The 17,917-nt window shown below is 57.6% G+C and overlaps 11 protein-coding genes across 11 annotated transcripts; 5 read left to right on the top strand and 6 right to left on the bottom strand.

The window, feature by feature from the left end:
- Positions 1-8: 8 nt before the first annotated feature.
- On the bottom strand, positions 9-1,964 carry SCHCODRAFT_02667628 (DUF676-domain-containing protein; the record flags this gene model as incomplete). The annotated part of the gene is made up of 10 exons (XM_003032300.2): positions 9-137; positions 192-782; positions 836-947; positions 1,001-1,087; positions 1,139-1,196; positions 1,248-1,381; positions 1,434-1,517; positions 1,565-1,668; positions 1,716-1,858; positions 1,913-1,964. 10 exons carry the CDS (start codon positions 1,962-1,964, stop codon positions 9-11), a joined length of 1,494 nt encoding a protein of 497 aa, XP_003032346.1.
- Positions 1,965-2,454: 490 nt separating this feature from the next.
- SCHCODRAFT_02625292 (uncharacterized protein) lies at positions 2,455-3,839 on the top strand. Its single transcript, XM_003031860.3, has 5 exons — positions 2,455-2,630; positions 2,699-2,801; positions 2,862-2,922; positions 2,976-3,093; positions 3,221-3,839. The coding sequence occupies exons 1-5, from the start codon at positions 2,595-2,597 to the stop codon at positions 3,449-3,451; spliced, it is 549 nt and encodes a 182-aa protein (XP_003031906.2). The 5' UTR covers positions 2,455-2,594; the 3' UTR covers positions 3,452-3,839.
- On the bottom strand, positions 3,713-4,077 carry SCHCODRAFT_02625289 (uncharacterized protein; the record flags this gene model as incomplete). Its single annotated transcript, XM_050345290.1, has 1 exon — positions 3,713-4,077. A coding segment is annotated over exon 1 (204 nt), but the record flags the coding sequence as incomplete, so codon positions are not given.
- Positions 4,078-5,518: 1,441 nt separating this feature from the next.
- Positions 5,519-5,731, bottom strand: SCHCODRAFT_02474494 (uncharacterized protein; the record flags this gene model as incomplete). Its single annotated transcript, XM_050342731.1, has 1 exon — positions 5,519-5,731. A coding segment is annotated over one exon (213 nt), but the record flags the coding sequence as incomplete, so codon positions are not given.
- A 1,083-nt stretch (positions 5,732-6,814) lies between these two features.
- Positions 6,815-7,171, bottom strand: SCHCODRAFT_02625282 (uncharacterized protein). Its single transcript, XM_050345289.1, has one exon. It carries the CDS (start codon positions 7,135-7,137, stop codon positions 6,907-6,909), a length of 231 nt encoding a protein of 76 aa, XP_050199932.1. The 5' UTR covers positions 7,138-7,171; the 3' UTR covers positions 6,815-6,906.
- Positions 7,172-7,491: 320 nt separating this feature from the next.
- Positions 7,492-8,668, top strand: SCHCODRAFT_02503711 (uncharacterized protein; the record flags this gene model as incomplete). The annotated part of the gene is made up of 3 exons (XM_003031861.2): positions 7,492-7,708; positions 7,761-8,021; positions 8,082-8,668. The coding sequence occupies 3 exons, from the start codon at positions 7,492-7,494 to the stop codon at positions 8,666-8,668; spliced, it is 1,065 nt and encodes a 354-aa protein (XP_003031907.1).
- Positions 8,669-9,094: 426 nt separating this feature from the next.
- On the bottom strand, positions 9,095-10,943 carry SCHCODRAFT_02667624 (PLP-dependent transferase; the record flags this gene model as incomplete). Its single annotated transcript, XM_003032301.2, has 7 exons — positions 9,095-9,256; positions 9,318-9,645; positions 9,727-9,869; positions 9,917-10,350; positions 10,453-10,588; positions 10,680-10,808; positions 10,887-10,943. The coding sequence occupies 7 exons, from the start codon at positions 10,941-10,943 to the stop codon at positions 9,095-9,097; spliced, it is 1,389 nt and encodes a 462-aa protein (XP_003032347.1).
- Positions 10,944-11,798: 855 nt separating this feature from the next.
- On the top strand, positions 11,799-14,850 carry SCHCODRAFT_02625268 (MFS general substrate transporter). The gene is made up of 11 exons (XM_050345288.1): positions 11,799-12,050; positions 12,103-12,210; positions 12,258-12,372; positions 12,422-12,489; positions 12,537-12,667; positions 12,728-12,942; positions 12,998-13,058; positions 13,106-13,274; positions 13,380-13,515; positions 13,649-13,857; positions 14,194-14,850. Exons 1-11 carry the CDS (start codon positions 11,916-11,918, stop codon positions 14,665-14,667), a joined length of 1,821 nt encoding a protein of 606 aa, XP_050199931.1. The 5' UTR covers positions 11,799-11,915; the 3' UTR covers positions 14,668-14,850.
- On the top strand, positions 14,840-15,335 carry SCHCODRAFT_02283045 (uncharacterized protein). Its single transcript, XM_050342268.1, has one exon. The coding sequence runs from the start codon at positions 14,972-14,974 to the stop codon at positions 15,287-15,289; it is 318 nt and encodes a 105-aa protein (XP_050199930.1). The 5' UTR covers positions 14,840-14,971; the 3' UTR covers positions 15,290-15,335.
- On the top strand, positions 15,234-16,696 carry SCHCODRAFT_02283027 (uncharacterized protein). Its single transcript, XM_003031863.2, has 3 exons — positions 15,234-15,430; positions 15,510-16,401; positions 16,457-16,696. Exons 2-3 carry the CDS (start codon positions 15,522-15,524, stop codon positions 16,591-16,593), a joined length of 1,017 nt encoding a protein of 338 aa, XP_003031909.2. The 5' UTR covers positions 15,234-15,430; positions 15,510-15,521; the 3' UTR covers positions 16,594-16,696.
- Positions 16,534-17,844, bottom strand: SCHCODRAFT_02625264 (uncharacterized protein). The gene has a single exon (XM_003032302.3). The coding sequence runs from the start codon at positions 17,738-17,740 to the stop codon at positions 16,799-16,801; it is 942 nt and encodes a 313-aa protein (XP_003032348.1). The 5' UTR covers positions 17,741-17,844; the 3' UTR covers positions 16,534-16,798.
- Between the last annotated feature and the right edge of the window lie 73 nt (positions 17,845-17,917).

Raw genomic sequence — 17,917 nt, 5'->3', positions numbered from 1 at the left:
CATGTCCTTCAAGCGACAAAGTTATCCGCCCAGTGCCTCAGCGCGCCCTGCCCCGCTTTCTGCCAACTGAACGTCTCCAAGTCGCGGCACACAATTACCGCATGCGAGTTCACCGCACCCGGGAAGAAAGTGCGCACCTACGTGCTCATCAACAACCAGCTTTCCACAGCACGCCAGAGATGAAAGCGCACCTTGACCAATGGCAACGCGTTCAGCTGCTCAGCCATCTTGTGCTGAAGCGGCGTCGTGACCGGGTGCGGAACCTTTTCCTTGCGGCGATGACACTTCTTCTGCTCTTTCGACGACGTGGAAAGCTGAGACATGGACCGGGTGCGGTGCAGGGGTTTCGCAGTCGTCCCCTCTGGCGCAGTCGCGATCACGGACGTCGAAGTGGGCGGAGACGATGCCGGCGTCGAAACATCCTGAGCAGGAGTGGACGCGCGCGTCCCCTCCGACGACGCAGGCCTTGAGGACGCTATCGTCGCGTCCGGCGAATGCGACCGCCTAGGTACCTGCAGGACGTGCATTTGCTCCGTGATATCCACCTCCACGTCCGCCATGGGAACCGCACTCTCCTTCTCCCTCTCCGAAGTCGGGCTTGTGGGCGAGCCAACCACCATTCCCTCCACGTCCGCTTCCATTTTCTCCAACATGGCCGCGAGCGTCTCGTCCGTCTTGAGAAGCTTGATGCGCGCGCGGGACGAGCGCGACTCGCGCATGAAGCGCGTGATGGCGTAGGGGATGGCGATAGGTGCGATGAGCGGCACAGCGGCGTACAGCAGCTGCAGCAATGTCAGAGGCGGAATCGCAAGCCCGACATACTGACCAAACTCACGGCGCTAGTCGCCAGCTTGCGGGCGTCGAATTTGCTGTGCTGTTTCGCGGGTGGCTCGTCGGGTAGGTGGTAGGATAGGATTATGGCGTTGTTGTATTTCTCGTTCAATTCTCTGCACCAAGGTGATCAGTGGAAGTGCGGGTAGTGACGGCGCTATGTACGCACATTTGTAGTCCGTTCGTTTCCATATCAGCAAACGGGTCGTCCAGGTCTATTGCGGCAGTCATATATGGAACAGTATGGTCGCTCACGCTGGAAAAAAAGGTTGGCGACGTTCAACGGAAGCACATACGGTGGACGTACGCATTAGCATAGATAGCGATGCGCTGAAAAGACCGTAGGGTCTGATAGAAAATACGGTCTGCACATATGATTGGTAAACCAGCGCATACATCCAGGTCCCTGATCTTACCTGGATCTGCCATGACCTCCAGCAACGGGCGCCCGTTCGCTGACCATTTGTCGACAGAGTAGAACTGTTCGCCAGTACGGGCCAGGAGTTTGGGGCCGAAATATGCGAATAGAGTATAGAGTGTTGTCCGATATCTGGCAGGAGGTTAAGCGTTATTTAGGCGACGCCAGACTGTACTCGACGGACCTGATGAGGCCAAGGTGAGGCGTTGCGACGGTGATGAAGTTGACAGGGATGATGGAGTCGAAGAAACCTTTCTGCTTCAGGATCCTAATTGAGTTTAGTAAGCCTGTAACGGTGGGGAGTACGAGGCGTACCCTATGGCGTATCGTGATATGAGCCCGCCCAAGCTATAGCCAGTGATCGAGAACTTGACGACCTTGTCGCCTTTGTCTTTCAGGCTGTCCACTTCATCCAGGATCTGTCTCGACGTTAATCTAAGTCCATTGGGCCGATCGCACGACGCACCTCCTGCGCGACCCTCTCTCCTCCCCAGTCGACGCCATCGTACGTATGCTCCTCCGAGTTTGTTACCGGCCGCAAGACGTGTAGTCTGCACCCATCCGTGGGCTTAATGGCCTCCGAGGCACGTCTCATCTGCTCGAGATGGCCTAATCATCGCTGAGTTCATTGCGCCCACACAAGTCAAACGCGTATGCTCGTACCTATATGCCCCCACATGCCGTGGACGAGGACGAGGAGGTGTACGTCGGACATGGCGGTTCAGGACAAGGGCGAGAGATAGGGACATTGAGACTCGCAATCATCGTGACCGTCGCTGCTGCGTGTAAGCCGGATCGCAAGCGTGGGGTACGCGTCCGAGACTGCCGGCGTGCTGACGCCACCGACGCGCCCGGCGGAGCGGCAATTGCCGAGCGCCCATGCTCGTGGGATGTTCGTCTTGAACTCGACGGCCATGAGCATTTGCACTCCGCCATGCTCGCCGCGCATGTCATGATCAATGATAGAAGTATGGACTCACAATAGGATCTCTCTCCTCAGCCACACGTCATCCTTGCGTCCTTCACTACACCTACTGCCTCGCGGAGTCCACGGCGATTGGGGAATGAGCGATCTCCTGACCCCGCTACGGCTGTTGAGCGTTCTATGAAGGCTCGATTAGAAGAACTGAATGTAGCTCATGACTCCTCGCGCCCCAATCCTCGGCTAGGTCCTCATTCCCTAGCGTCGTGTACACCTCATGGTGCGCTCTGGGGAAGTAGTTATAGAGGCCAGGGAGGGGCAGGCCTTCGTTCGACTGTCGTCTCTCCAAGGACTGCTTAAGTTGTCAGTCTCTCACCTACTTACTCGGATAACATCGACACCATGGCCTACGCTGGGTCCAGTATGCCGTCATTGCGCATGGCGCTTTACATTCTGCTCGTAAGTGCGCGCAGATGCCCTTCGATTCGTCTAGGACACCCAACAATTGACACTCGACTCTATCGCAGCTGCTGCTCTCTATAACACTCCTGGGCCTCACGATCACACGTGTCCACTATACCATGAATTTGCCCCTTGGCGACCCGCTAAACGGAGGCCGCGATTTCTACGGTACGTTCCTACTCTCTTGACTGATAGAATAGAAGTAACTGACATTTTACGTCTTTGTAGAGCGCACCATCGTCGAGCTGCTTGTCTCGAGCGTCTTGACCATTTTCTGGTCAATTTATGCGTACGACCTTCCCAACTTCAATGCTTCTCACTTCTGACGTCTGTACTCTACAGTCTCCATAGCATTCAGCGCGGCCTCCAAGTCTCAGGCTTCCCAGGAACCTTCAGCCACGAAATAGGAACCCTCGTCTTCCTTTGGCTTCTCTGGCTCGTTGGCGTTGCCTACGCTACGGTACGTATCCATCTACTCTTTTTCCTAACCATTTCCCCTTTCTCCCACCCCTTTCTCTCGCCCACTCTCCCTTCACTACGCTATTGAAACAACGAACGCCTAACTCAAATCTGACCCCTCACCACAGCACTACTGGGGCGACCTCTCCTGGTGCTGGCATTACCGCGCCTGCCGCATCCTCACCGCGCTCATCGCCATCGCGTGGACCGGATGGGGCGTGATGACCATCCTACTCTTCATTAGCGCCTGGCTGGCGCACTCGAGGCGTGCGTGGAGGCGCCCGATGCATGGGCGCTGGGATCCGGCGCTGGACACGTATGGCAATAGACGCGGGTTCTTTGGGCGGCCTCGTGCGTAGAGGGTGGCCTAACACGCCACGCGCAAATAAATTTTCAGAGGAGAGGACATATTATCCGAAGCTAGCAGTTCAGTGAGCAATACACGATGCGCCGATCTCTTGTATTCGAAGTATGTACGATAGGTTTTCCCTTGCGTTGTGATTTATCTGCACGGCCGTGACTTTATTGTGACGACTTACAAGGACTAACATAACCCCTTCAAAGCAAGAATGTCCGTCCCCCCACTATGAGCGGCGCAGGCGACCTATCGGCGTGCTCAACTCCGATTTAGGGACTTACCCGCATAATCCCACCGCTTGACGCGCTCCTCGAGGTCCAGAGGCCGAGCACCCCGTGAAGGCCAACAAAGCCCAAGACCAAAGGAGACATCAAGGAGATCGTGCAGGCGTCGATGTTCCACGAACGTAGTAGGGCCTGGACGTGTGTGTCCCGAGGGAGGTCCAGGGCCTTGACTGGTTCGTGGGATGGCGCCTTGAGGGCGCGCTCGAGGCGCCATTCGAGGAGAGTGAAAGGACAGCAAATATCCTCCAAAATGGTTATGAGACGAGTTTAATCCTTCTGGACTAGAGATGGATGATCGAGAGACAAACTCAACATCCTCCGCGAGGCGGCATGGTGGTAGAAGCCAAAGAGCGCGCGGTGTTTGTCCTTGCTTGCAGCCACGCGAAATATGTGACCAAGTGTCACATTCGAACTTCGCTAACGCCACCATGCGCTACCGTCCTTTGAGAGAGTACTGCTCTTCCTATTTGCAATCCCTCAAACGTTGAAGCTGGCCTGGGCTATTTGCAGCCTATTTGATATTGACGCACTGCAAATCCTGTCACCAACTCATTACGGGCGATATGGTTCTGAAAGGCCGGCACGCTGCGCCACCATTCGACAGCTTCTCCCAGTACACGCAGCTTTAGTCGCCTAAACCACGCGCCTGTACTGAGGGGCGCCCTCAATTATTTGTGGCCCGACTTGATGCCTGTAAGCACTGACCCTTAGCGCGCCAGACTTTCCTGACTTCGGTGCCCATCTTGGCGCTCTTTTCCAGAGCCTCGAACTTTCACATCACGGCTGCCATCCATAATGATTCCGACTGAGGTGCGCTGAGACCATCTGCCGGCCTGAACACCTTACGCCACATAGGTTGTACTCATCAACAGGTCTAACGTTATGTCGCACGCCCGGCGACCGACGGGTCCGACAGACGCTCTGTGCACGAGCCCTCGAATACAATACTCGGCGTCGGCGATGGGGCCTCACATCGGGCCAGTGCGCCAGCCGACTCATCGTGCACGCACAAGACCTTCGCCTTGAATGCGTGTGGGAACCTTCCCATCGGCACGCCCCTACGGATCGCGCGTCAACATCAAGACCTCGACGGAGGCTAATGGAAGCTTTACGGAATGAACATTGTATCCCAATTGGGAAGCTCGCTGAGATGAAAGCGCGATAAGGTATCTGATTCCATCTGCGTTCGCCTCCGTCGCCCTGGCGCCTGCGGCTTCGTGAACTTTGCACGCGGGGTTCTGAAGGCCTTGACGCCCGGCGTTTGCCTCTCTGCGAGGGGAACAATTGGGGAGGTCAATTGTTTCCACGTTGGGGAGTAGCAATAACTCATGCGAGGTTCTTCATTACGTGCGCCTTAGCAGCACAATAAGGCTGCCTCGGATGGGGATACGCAGGCCCTAGTTTCCCCATTCTGCCGGCAACGTCAGCGCCTTCCGCAGCCTCCCATTGACAGCTGCTGTGATTGAGCCAGCGACGCAGGCTACTAGCATGCGACAGACAGTCGGCTGAAAGGACGGTGCAGATCAGTTTCGGGCTCCGTACTTCCAGTGGAACATTGCATGTGAGTCACGGTTCGATTGGAAAAAGGCGCGGCTACACTTGCGATCAAAATGATTGCAAGATCGGCGGCCTTCCAAATATGGAAACTGCCTAAGCGCGTCGTGAATGCTAATGCTCTGCATTCCATGCAGGGGTGGTCACTGCTGCACTATAATGTATATGCAACATCTATGAAGCTAGCATATGATGAGAATAGATAGAGTCCGAAATCTCCTAGGAATAACCTAATATTTAGTATAGTAACCTTGAGCCTCGCAAACAGCTGCGAGCCGCCGCGGAATCGAGTCGTACAAGCTGTCTATATAGTGCTGGGGTATCCTTTTCCACTCCTCCTGCACGGCCTTCCACCACTCGTCCTTGGTGTATGGGACAGGGGTACGAGACCGGACCGCCTTATCGATCCAATCCCACAGATTCTCGATGATGCTCAGATCGGGTGAGTTGGGGGGCCAGGGGAGGACAATGATGTGCTCATCGTGCAGCCAATCCTGCACGACGTGCGACGTGTGTTTGGAGTCGTTGTCCTGTTGGAAAATGACCGATGCACGATCGAGGCCATAGTCGGCGAGAGTGCCGAGAAATCCGTCCTCGAGGATTCGGATGTAGCGCTCGCTGTTCATGATGTTGTCGATCTGCACGAGTATTAGCAGATTCAGGGAAAATCAAGTTGCCACGCACCCGAATTAGACGGCCAGGACCCTTCGATGTCAAGCACCCCCACACCATGATCCCTCCTAGATGCCTTCGCCGCATCTTCACGTTGCGTGGCAGCAGCGCTTCACCCCTCCGCCTCCTGCAATAGCGCCAGGGACCGTCTGGCTGGTTTTCGAAGCGCTTCTCGTCGCTGAAGATGATGATACGAGGGTTGGGGACGTTGTTACGCATGTAGTATTCGAAGGCCAGTCTCTTCATAACATGAACGGGGCTCAGCGCTGGCTTTTTCCACCGTTCGTAGCCCCGCAGACCCATCTCCCTCAGATAACGACGCACGGTGCTCTTCGGGACATCAGGGCAGACGAGCCGCTGGACGTCTGCGCCGTCTTTGGCCTCTCCGCTATCGAGGACCTGCTCGATGGTGGCCTGCATGGTCTTTGCCTCCTCTCCAGTCCATCGGCGCTTCCTTCCGACCCTCCCCTTGAGGTTGTTGAAGTATGGGTTCCTCAGTATCTTCATTTTCGCGTAATTACGATAAGCAGTCGACGCGTCGACTCCGACTTCCTGTCCGATTGCATCCCATGGCTTCGGCCTGCCGTTTGGGAGGAAATCACGGTCACGGATGTGGACGATGAGGGATCGTTTGGTGGGGGTGCATGGTACTCGAGTGCGCGGCATCGATGATGAGGGGAGAGAGCAAGGAACGCGTGGATTCAGCGCGGTGCGCGCGCCTGCCTTCGGAGAGCGGTCCGAGTTTCCATATTTGGAAGACCGCCGATCTTGCAATCATTTTGATCGCAAGTGTAACTCCGAAATTCCCACTTTGGGTTCCTTTGTTTTTAGCGCCTCATTCCCCCACTTCCAGGTCGCCGATCACCTACGACGTAAGGACCATCTCGGGCTGGCAGTGCACAATGGCTCATTGTCTCTGCGCTTAACGGCATTGTTCCATTCTGGTTTATTTGCAGCACAACCTCCTCGCGGCTCGGGTTGCTTGAGAAAAACCAACACGTGTACACCGCCTCTGCATTTTGGTGTTTTCCGTGTCGCCTGCACCCTTTCCAACGCTGCTGGGGTTCTGGCTGGTCAGCATTTCTGACCTGGTTGCCACCTCGTGTGCGTTGGTGTACATCAGGGCAGGGCACGAAAAGCCTCCGCACGGAAGCAAAACGCGCCGATAACGGATCATTTCCTTTTTCAAGGACAAAAGGAGTGTTCCCCGGGGAGTCGTGACTCACCATTGACGGTCCGTCGTTCGGCATCCCATTCCCGCCTGCATGCTGTTTTCATTCTCTCGCGAACCCCCGATGCGGCTGCCCCTACCCAGCCATGCGGCGCACTAGAACAAAAAGGACAACAAAGTGCTGCTTCCACGTGTGTGAGTGCTTGTGGCCCAATCCATCTATGAATGGTGACTGCATCAAGAAGACGGATGCGGTGTGATATAAAGGTGCGTGGCCAACCTTACTTCTTCCCCGTACTTTGTCCCATTTTCACCCTCCCTCCCCGCTGTCCAGCCATCGCCACTAATATTTGATTTGATATGACGTTCTTCCGCACTGTACGGCTCGTCGTCGACGACGCCGAGTATGATTTTCCTCTGCCTGAGGTCGGGATGAGCGAGTACGAGATTCCAAGGCCAGGGAAGGACGGAAAGATCGCTCGTCCGCCCAACCAGTGGATTGTGTGGCGCTCCGCTTTCATGAAGGCCTGCGTATCGTACGGAAAGATGCTCCCCGGTGGTCTATGCACCCATGCTCGTACGTCCTCCCGAGTTCATCGAGGCTGTCGTCGGCTAATCATGTAATTCAGATAGGATCTGGGACGGTCTCCCCAAAGAGGAGAAGCTGCCCTGGGCCCTCGAAGCGAAGCGCATCGCGGACGAGCACAAGCGTCTCTATCCCGACTACAAGTTTCACCCCATCCACGACCCCGCCAAGCGCAAGGCTCGGGCCCAGCAGAAGAAAGTCGCCGCTGCCGCGCAGCGATCGACATCGCCCGAAGACGAGAGCGAGATGTACACGCCCACGCCGGACGGGGCTTCCTCGCAGCGCAGTCGGATGCCCTCACCAGGTACGTAGAAGAACTTTGTCCGTGTGCGCCCACATCGCCTGACCGGCGGGCTCTCTACAGCTCAATACACTTCGCCTTCCGGCTCTCACGTTACGTATGGGCCTGGCTCTTTGTCCTCTGCTTCCATCTACGCCGGCGGGCCGGCCATCAGGCTTCCCAGTCCCCAAGGAGCGCACGGCCAGCAGCCGCGGGGCGTCAAGCAAGAGGCAAACCCATCGACGGCGCGGGCTATGCCCAGCCTCGCGCTATCGCCGCACTGGTACAACACCCAGGGCGAAATCAGCCTGCCTCCCCTCCGCCTCGATCCCAGCGACCGCCGCGGGGCCAGCCACAATCTCCCATCGCTGCCGTCCTTTCTGACCTCCCCGGCTACTACCAACCAGCAGAGCAGCGACGACGACGACGACGACGAGAACATGGCGCCAGTCGCCAAGGTGCGCCGCACTGCGACCACCTTCGAGGACTCGCGCCGGACAGCCACAAACATCTGGCCGGCCACCGCCGCCAAGTGGCCAGCACAGCGTCAGCCCCGCGAAGCAGCGGTCGCCTCATGTCCCGCCTCCGGGCAGAAGCGCGGACGATGCCCGTCGTGGACCGCTTTGAGCAACTACCGCTATAACAGGCGCGTCAGCCTCTGCGACAAGTAGCTGTCCAATCCACATACCTAGGAAAGTCCCAAGTGTATTCTTCGTCCTGTACTATACCTTTGATACCCCCGACCGCGCCGCGCTCCTCTGACAGCCTGATGACATGTACACCGGATTGCAGTAGACCTGTGCCCGCTGACTCGTTCTGTAATTGCCCGCTGACCCGCTCTGTAATAGCCCGCTAACTCGCCCTGTAATGTAGCATAGACCCGCCATGTGCACTCACGTACCTCACGCCACGCTTTGCTTAGCTGTATGACACGCTCTGCTTAGCTGTATGACACGCTCTGCTTAGCTGCATGCCACGCTATACTTATCCGTGAATATACACACGTACTTACATACTTCCTGGATTGCCCGTGTAATGAATCAATATAGTGTACATTTGCAGCGCATGTCTGCGTTGCGACTCCCCCATTGTCTCGTCTATGCAAGGACCTCCTTCAGTCCCTCGATGATGCGCTCGACCTCTTCGACCGTATTGTAGTGCACAAGCGATATGCGGACGACGCCGTCTGCCGGGTCCTTGAGGGGCGACAGCTGGCTCACGAGCGTGTACGCGTAGAAATGGCCATACCGAATACCGATCTGCACCCAGATGCGGTCAGCTCCTTTTCTCACTTCGACACGCCTCAGAGAATGTGCCCACCTTCCCCCTCTTATCAAAGTACTCGACGATCTCCTTGCTCCTCAGCCGCGGCTTCCCATTGCTGCTCTCCACCATCACGAAGCTCACCGTCGGCGCGCGGCCGGCGACGTGGTTCTGGAAGGGCGCGCTCACTGCGTTGTTTCCTCCGTCAAGGAATGCGCCCCCATCACCAGCGATGCGTACGCCGCGCGCCCACTGGTCGGGGTGGGTCAGGAAGGAGAGCAGCGGTGCCATGAGTGTGAGCTCATGCGCGGCGATGGCGGACCAGACGCCGTCGAGGACGGCGGGCATGGAGGGGTTGGTGAGGAGGGGCATGCTGTCCGCGCCGCTGGAGTACAGTCAGCATCGGAACGACGGGACAGGAAATGTCAGCTGTAAAGGAAAGACAAGGATGAAGGAATGCACTTACGGATCATGCAACAGGCTGGTCTCCCCGAGAAGCTTCTCGCCCTCCAGGGTGAGCGAGAGGAGGTAGGGGATGATGCCCGTGAGGGCGTAGACGGCCTCGTAGCCGGGACCACCGGGCATGAGCTTGTAGGCGACCTCCGGGACCTGGTCGCGCGTCAGTGGGAGGCGGCAAACGATTGGAAAGCGCTCACATTCAGGAAGTGGTGCACCACCGACGACACAGAGCCACTCAACGCAGCCTTCCGCACGTACAGCGCCGACACATGCGCGCTGTACACCTTGTACGCCGAAAACACGCAGTAATCCACGTCCCACGCCTTCACGTCGATCCTCTTGTGCGGCGCGTACGCCACCGCGTCCACGCACACCTCCACCTTCGCCGCGCCTACCTCCGCCGCCTTCGCTCTGATGGCGCGCACGACGTCGGCCACGGGGACGACGCTCCCGAGGATGTTTGACGTCGCGGTGAAGGCGATTAAGCGCGTCTTGGAGGTGATGAGGGGTAGGAGGTCGTCGATGACGAGCGCGAGGGCGTAGGGGTTGGCGGGGTCGACTTGGCGATGGGGCCAGGTCTTGAGCGTAGCGCCGGTGCGGGCGGCGAGGTGCTTCCAGGGCCCGCCGTTGGCTGGGTAGGATAGCCAGATTAGACACAGGGGCAAAGAAGTGGATGGATGAGAGAAAGCAAAGGAGAAAGAAAGGAAATGGACTAGTGTCGCCTCATACGCACCTTCGTGTTCGCCCGTGATGATGATCTCATCTCCGGTCTTCACGTCGGTTGAAAGGCCATGTGCGAGGTTCTCGATGTTCAGGGTCGAGCTCTGACCGAGGACTATCTCGTCTGCGCTATCCGCGTTGAAGAGGATCTGTGAGTCGGATTAGCATGTTGCGACACCACATGAGCGAACACAGAACGTGCTCTCACTAGAAGTGTAGAGTATCGACACAAACACGCACCTTGGCTGCGGTCGGGCCTTCCACCATGACCCGACGCGTCGCAACCTGCGACACTGGATAATCCGCTCCCATTTGGACGTTCGTGTTCAGCAAGTAGTCCACGACCCTGCTAACGACGTTCTTGGGTACCTATACGAGAGTCAGCATACGAGTCGTCGCACAAGCGTCCGAGCGAGCCTGGGACCCTCCCGCGTTGTCGGCAAAGACGAAGGGCTCGGGGCCAGTCAGGATGGGGTACTGGGAGCGGGCTTTGGTCACGTCCATGGTGCGCTAAGCTATGAGGAGGGGATTTTGAGGTGAGAGGAGGTGAGAGAGGAGCTGGAAGACGAGGGGAGAGGCCGAGAGCGTCTATCGATCGATTGGACATGGCCCCGGGGGAGGCGCGCCGGCGGAGGCAATGGGTGCGTGTGATAAGATAGTGGGGTATGGAAGCTTGACTTGTGGGGTTGTCCCGTGCCCAGTCTGTCCTTCAAGAGTGTTTGAACGATGGGGGGAGGGAAGGTCGTCATGATACGATGCGCTGCAAGTCCGTCCGCGCTCTCTCCGTCTTGATCAAGTTCCCGAGCGTGCTCCCCGTGAATGAATGGTCTAGATTGATCAAGTAGCGTATCGAGTGAGTTTATGCGGATGGCAGAGGAGTAGTTGCCATGGTTGGGAGAAATAATTACGTCGAGGAACTGGGAGTTGGGAGACAGTGATCATTGGGTGCTTCAGCCGAATTCTAGTGAGACCGCCGTCAACAATACAGCGCAGACAGCACAGCATGGTTACGCACTGTGCTGATTCATGACCTCCGAACGCACTGGAATGAACGCACTGGAATGAACACGCTGCCTAACGTCTTGATGTCTATACTTGCCCATGCGGACGTACGGCGCGGCACGATGACATCGAACGTTCGACGCAGTCAAAACGTAGGGATATTCTGAGGACGTTCCCCCGGGGGTGGAACAGGGTAAGAGCATGATCATTGTGTATGAGCACGTCGACATCAACGCAGGAGACAAGATGGTAGCGAAGCCAAAGGGCCAAATATTTGTTCGGACGGGCGGATGTCCCCATTTGGCAAGCGCGCCGTTCAACACGGCCTGTCAATTGAGCTTCGATGCTTCGACCCACGGTGACGCAGAACGGCCCGTCCCCGGGTGGCGTGCGGGAGACGATGGGCTCCGTTCGTGACCGAGTGCGGGAGGTATCCTTCAAGCGCGACAATCGCCCTCCTTACCGCACACCACCATGGCAGTAGTGGACAGCAAAGAGCGCGCCGACGAGCACGACGATGCCCCTACAACGGAGGATGTCCCTGAGAACCCTACCGTGGCAAGGGCTGTGGTCCTGGTAGCGGTGTGCACGACGGCGATGATTGTGAATGTGCGCTGTGATCCACTTCGCGCGTCTAGAAGACACTGACCATGCATGATAGGTCTCGAATACGACGTCTGTAGCCATCGCACTACCCACAATAGGCGAGGAGCTCGGGATCCAGCAGGACCAGCTTCAATGGCTCACGAACGCGTACTCGCTTAGCTCAGTGGGTCGGCTCAGCACCTTGCCTCAATTGTGACTAACTGAGTCTAGGGTTGCCTCTTGCTCATGTTCGGGCGCATAGCCGACTTGTACGGGAGGAAGAAGACTTTCATCGCTGGCCTAGCCTGGCTCTTCGCCTTCGGGCTCGCCTGCGGGCTCGTACACAGTACGTCGTCATTTGTGGCGACCACGCCGGACTCACAAATCCTATCCAGATGCCCTCACGCTCCAGATCCTGCGCGGCTTTCAAGGCGTCGGAGGTGCTGCAATCATCCCCGCTGCCGTATGTTCTCTTGTCCATACTACGTACGCCTGACTGACCCTCTTCAGCTGGGCATCCTCGCACATTCCTTCCCCCCATCTCGCATGCGATCCATCGCCTTTGCGACATTCGGCGCCGGCGCGCCAGTCGGAGGCGCGATAGGAACGCTCCTTGGCGGCGCGCTAACGCAGTACACCAAGTGCGTCTCGATTCCTCCCTGTCTGACGCGCGCGGTAAATCCTTACACAGCCCCCCTCAGGACGACATGGCGCTCTAGCTTCTACCTCAGCGCCGCGCTGTCGGCTGCCGCGTCGGCGGGCGGGATGTATGTCATCGACGCGGACCCGCCGTCGAAGGAGAAGGATCGCAGGGTCGACTGGCTGGGGTCCTTCCTGGTCACGGCGGGCTTGACGCTCATCATCTTTGTGCTCGCGCAGGGCGAAATTGCGAAGCCGAAGCAGTGGGCTTCGCCTTGTGAGTTACTTCTCTGTTTATCTTTTGGTCTTTTTTCGCTCACCGATATGGTCAGACATCATCGTCCTCTTAATCCTTGGGGTCATCCTTATGGGGTTTTTCTTCGCCTGGCAATGGTGAGTATGTACATTTCCCCGCGAAAATCAACACTAAATTGTTCCAGGTACCTCGAACGCGCGCACGACAATCCACAAACCCCGTATTCAGTCTGGACGCCCCCGCCCATCATGCGTCTTTCGCTCTGGACACGAGCGCGCGGCCGCTACGCCGTGCAAATGGCCATCGCATTTCTCAACTGGTGTTGCTTCCTCAGTTGGGTGTTTTGGGCGCAGGTGAGTGCTTTCGTCGACGGACTTTATTGCCTCAACATCTCGTCCAACTGTTGATGCCTCCAAATCTCGTCCAACGTCGACCCCTCCTGACTTCATCTCCGCCAGCTCTTCTACCAAGAATACCAAGGCTATAAGCCATTCGTGGCCGCCATCCGGTTCATTCCCATGACCATCACGGGCATCCTCTGCAACGTCTTCGTCGCCTTCTTCGTCTCGCGCGTTGGCATCGTGTGGCTCATGAGTGCGTTGCTTTCCTCCCTAGCTCCCTCACAGTCATTTGCTAACTACTGCTCTTTATCCTACCCTTTGAATCCATCCCTATTAATTCAAAACACCCTATCCACCGAATTCCTACCCATCGATCAACTATCCAGCCTTTGGCACGCTCATCACCTCGACCGCGCCCCTCCTCTTTGCGAATATCGACCCCGCGTCGCCGTACTGGGCCTTCGGCTTCCCGGCGTCCATATGCTGCGTCTTCGGCGCGGACTTTGTGTTCTCTGGCGGGACGCTGTTCGTCGCGAAGCTGAGCCAGGGGCACGAGCAGAGCGTGAGCGGGGCGCTTTTCCAGACGATGATACAGGTGGGTAGGCGTTGTTTGGGTGGTTCGTGTGTGTGTATATAGTGTGACGAGGGTGTGATGGATATGCGGTCATGGCGCGTACACTGGTCATGGTGCGCTCGTTCATGGCGCGCTCGTTCATGGCGCGCTCGTTCATGGCGCGCTCGTTCATGGCGCACACGATCATGGCCTATACGCGTCCATAGTGTATTGATCATGGCGTATCCAGTGCCTTCCGGGGGCGCGAAGGCGCTGCGTCTTTCCCTTCCTTCGAGCACCATAGCAGCGCTAGCCTGCCGTCACACGCCTGGACCATCCCATGCTTACTCATGACCAACATAACTGACGTCCCCCCAGCTCGGCACCTCCATGGGCATCGCCGTCTCCACCGTTGTTTACGACCGCGTCCTCGCCTCGCGCGCCGCGGCAATGGGCACCACGCTCAACGCGGAGCACTCGAATGCGCCGCGGCCCGCGCAGCTGGACGCGTATCACGCGGCGCAGTGGACCGCGTTCGCGTTTGGGGCGTTGGCGGCCGTGTTGGCGCTGGTGTTTCTGCGCGGGGTGGGCGTGGTTGGGCATAAGAAGGCGAAGGCGGGGCATGAGGGGGCGGAGGCAGGAGCGGGGATGGAAGGGACTGGACGAGCGGGGGATGTGGGTGGCGTCAGCGCGTCGTCGAGCGGGGAGACAGTTGGCGGGCCTCTCGATGTCACGGAGGAAAAGAAGGACGGGGCGGCTGTTGAGGAGAAGGATGTGATGGCTGTCAACGAGAAGGGCGTGCGTGCTTCTGCTGAGAGGAGAGAAGCAAGTGATAGAGCAGAGGAAGGGTGATTGACGGAGAATGGTACTTGTGAGCCCGGTCTTGTTCTCATGATATCCGTTTGTTTCCTTACTCTATAAAATGTTCATTGACCGAGTTGATCAGCCTTGTTCGTGTCTTCGTCAGGGTACTATTGCATCAGTGTGGGGTCGTGCTCCCGGTGGTGGTAAGGTGGACCACACACTTATATGCGTACAGCCGCCGAATGACTGCGCCTTCTCCATTTCGCGAAGCACAGGTACGCGGTCATTCATCGTCTTCGAAGTCTGACAACCGGCTTCTGTGGCAGTGCTCAAAGGCTGCTCAAGGTCATGTATGCGTCCTTTCCGCCGCTCTCGTAGAAATGCAAGGATTCACCAGAGGCTAGGCCGACCCATCTGGCGCACCTCAACACTTCTTTGCCGCCGCGAGCTGCCAAGGTTTGGCGTCCTGCCTCCGTTCGGCGCCTCGTTTAGCGTTTATCCTGCTTATGGCGACGCATGTCACCGTCATGAAGGTCATGAGGCAAGGGAAATAGCGGCCTTCGGGCCCTTTTGGTGCGCTCTTAATGGGAGGGTCCTACGATTTGCCATCGCACCTGGTCAGGAGGTTGACGTACCCCTGAGGTCGCTCCTGCAGGCCTATCCAAATTAGCGTTCTAGCTATCGTCGTGGAGCGGGTGGATCTCTATGGTATACTTTGGCTGTGCTGAGTTACAGGGACGTGCGCGGGGGAGGGACGGCGTACTTAAGGGCGGGGCGGCGGTTCATGTGTACTTTCCGAAAACAGCGATAGGCAAGTCAACCATCCGCTTTTTATATAACGTGCGTCGCTCGCTCCGTCTTCACGGGCGGTAACGCTGACCTGCTGGCAGACACTCGACCATATGGAACGTGCCGCGTTCGTTCAACCATATCCAGCCGACTACCAGGATGCGACCAACAACAGTTATTTCGAGGGCATGGTGCACTGGGGCGACCCTTACGGAGAATCGTCCGGTAGCCCAGCATCCCAGCCGAGATGTATCACGCCGACCCAGGAGCCGCCGTATACGTCGCCACTCCCAGCGCCTCGCGCGTTGTCCACCGCCTTCAGCAGCATCCCCTCCTCCACGTACGATCCTCGCCCCGACGTGGAGCTCGTATCCTCAGACAATGTACACTTCTCTGTCCGCAGTGACGTCCTTCGCCGTGCTTCCTTCAACGACTTCGCAGGCGCACTACAGTCCATCCCGCGGCGCATCTCGAGCGAACTCCCCCGCTTGCACGTCCCAGACACCGCCGGGGTGCTCAACATACTCCTGCACGCCAGTTACGGAACGTCCCCCATCCCATTCACCCCGTCCTGCTCGACGCTTGTCGAAGTCGTGCGCCGCATGCCCACCTACGGACTCGACCCCCAGGCGTACGTCGGCTACGGAAGCGTGCTCTTCGAGTGCATTCGCCCATACGCCGCGGTCGCACCCATGGAGGTGTACGCTCTCGCCGCCGCGCACGACCTCCTCGCGCTCGCGCAGGTCGCGTCCACGTACCTGCTCTCTTACCCGCTACAGTGCATCACAGAGGCGCAAGCGCGGCTCATCGGCGCAGCATACCTCGAGCGGCTGGTCAGGCTGCACCGCACGCGGCTGGCGACGCTGCACGAGCTCCTGCGCTGCCCGCCCGAGTTCCACGCGGAGACGGCGGGGTGCAGCTTCGCCGCGCAGGAGGACATGACGCGCGCGTGGGATGGGGCGGTGGAGTATGTGATGAAGCACGCGAGGCCGGGTGGGTGCCAGACGATTTCATGGAGGTTGTATGGCAAGCTTATATGGGTGCATAGATATTGTGGCCAACACGTTGCAGCAAAAGCTCGAGAAGCTGAAGGAGGGTATGATATGCCAGGAGTGTAAGAAAGTGGTCGAGCGGAGGATCCGGGACGCGGTCGTCAACTGGACGATGGCGCCAGGGAGTATCTGACCAGACGGATGAGGCATGTTATGGGTTCCCCTTTCGTCCCAGTTTTGGGTGACTATGACTGGTATTTGTTTAAGCCAGATCTCGCAAGCCCAGGTCGGTGAAGCGCGCGGGACGGGCATCTCGAACTAGAAGAGCTAGTACAGACAATATGCGCTTCGATAGATACTCGGACTAGCCTATGTACTCGAGATATGGCATAATATGTCTACGCAGAAGCATAATCTGAGCGTAAATACAGCCTGGACAACAATGATCGCGGCAGTACGTCCCGAATTGCACGAAGCACTTCCGCGTCGGGCTGCTCATCCCAGAACCCCTTCGCACCCTCTTGTGCAAGGCCTAGCAGCTCGTACAGGGCTTGCGGCAATTCCCTTCGAGTGCTCGCCCGCTGCTCATCAGCTTCGTCCACTGGTGCCTTCGTATCGTCCTCCTCATCCCACGACGGAGCAGATGAGAGTTTGCGGCGATATTTGCTATAGGCGTCGACACCGACTTTGCGAATTGGAACAGTGCTGGCGCCACTGCTGCTACGCTCTGCGCCTGCATCGGGATGAACGAGATAGAACATCGACTGGCACGTTGCAGTATGAGCGATGTAGAAGTTGCTGATCTCCTTCGTCTCCACCTCGGCGGCGTGAAGGAGGCCAAGAAACGCAGCGTAGTCATCGGGATAGAGACGCCACATGTGGCCGGCTGCATCGATGGCAATATGGCTGTCCACTTCGTGCCCACCGACCCCTCGTTGTATAATTGGAGGCGCAATAGGGACCTGCTCAACGGCTCCCGCAAGGAGATCGCTCGCAGTCGTGTGGAGCAGTGTCGAGGGCGCATCGAAATCAGGAGAGGTGAAGATGGTCAGCAATACGATGTCGCCAATCATCCCACTCTCGGTCACTGCGAATAGCAAGTTCGATGAGGTGAGATTCGCGGGGAGAGCAGAGGGTCCAAGGAGAGTAGCGCGGCTGCGCCAGCCATCATGTTCGGAGAACCATGCTAACAGAGGTTCGTCCTGATGCTGGGACTGGGTAGTTTTCAGCTCTGATGCGCTGTTCGCTGCTCCAGAGGGATCAAGCTCAGCGCTTGTCCGCCAGGACAAGAATGAGACGAGGAGAACGAAAAGCGCGATCTTCGCTAGCTTCAGAGACATATCAAAGTGAGATCAGGGTATAGACAGAGAGAGAGGGAGACCGCGCCACGCAGAGGACACGTATGCACTGCGGTGGCTTGAGTACTGACTTGATGGGAGTCGAGACGAAAGGCCGAAACGTCCGTGACGCGCGACGCGGTCACGCTATAAATGAAGCCAGGTTCGAACCCTGGGCTG

The sequence above is a fragment of the Schizophyllum commune genome (assembly GCF_000143185.2).
Source record: "Schizophyllum commune H4-8 unplaced genomic scaffold SCHCOscaffold_6, whole genome shotgun sequence".
In the NCBI taxonomy this organism is placed as follows: domain Eukaryota; kingdom Fungi; phylum Basidiomycota; class Agaricomycetes; order Agaricales; family Schizophyllaceae; genus Schizophyllum; species Schizophyllum commune.
Note: the sequence above shows the minus strand (reverse complement) of the source record. Positions and strands in the feature narration are given on the sequence as shown.

Excerpts from the sequence above, each read along its gene's own strand:
- SCHCODRAFT_02625292 (XM_003031860.3), top strand. The coding sequence starts at position 2,595 with ATGCCGTCATTGCGCATGGCGCTTTACATTCTGCTC. Across the intron at positions 2,802-2,861 it reads CGGAGGCCGCGATTTCTACG|AGCGCACCATCGTCGAGCTG; the intron begins GTACGTTCCTAC and ends ACGTCTTTGTAG. Across the intron at positions 3,094-3,220 it reads TTGGCGTTGCCTACGCTACG|CACTACTGGGGCGACCTCTC; the intron begins GTACGTATCCAT and ends CCCTCACCACAG.
- SCHCODRAFT_02625282 (XM_050345289.1), bottom strand. The coding sequence starts at position 7,137 with ATGATCCGTTATCGGCGCGTTTTGCTTCCGTGCGGAGGCTTTTCGTGC.
- SCHCODRAFT_02625268 (XM_050345288.1), top strand. The coding sequence starts at position 11,916 with ATGGCAGTAGTGGACAGCAAAGAGCGCGCCGACGAGCACGACGATGCC. Across the intron at positions 12,373-12,421 it reads CGCCTGCGGGCTCGTACACA|ATGCCCTCACGCTCCAGATC; the intron begins GTACGTCGTCAT and ends AATCCTATCCAG. Across the intron at positions 13,275-13,379 it reads GTTGGGTGTTTTGGGCGCAG|CTCTTCTACCAAGAATACCA; the intron begins GTGAGTGCTTTC and ends CATCTCCGCCAG.
- SCHCODRAFT_02283045 (XM_050342268.1), top strand. The coding sequence starts at position 14,972 with ATGCGTCCTTTCCGCCGCTCTCGTAGAAATGCAAGGATTCACCAGAGG.
- SCHCODRAFT_02283027 (XM_003031863.2), top strand. The coding sequence starts at position 15,522 with ATGGAACGTGCCGCGTTCGTTCAACCATATCCAGCCGACTACCAGGAT. Across the intron at positions 16,402-16,456 it reads GATGAAGCACGCGAGGCCGG|ATATTGTGGCCAACACGTTG; the intron begins GTGGGTGCCAGA and ends ATGGGTGCATAG.
- SCHCODRAFT_02625264 (XM_003032302.3), bottom strand. The coding sequence starts at position 17,740 with ATGTCTCTGAAGCTAGCGAAGATCGCGCTTTTCGTTCTCCTCGTCTCA.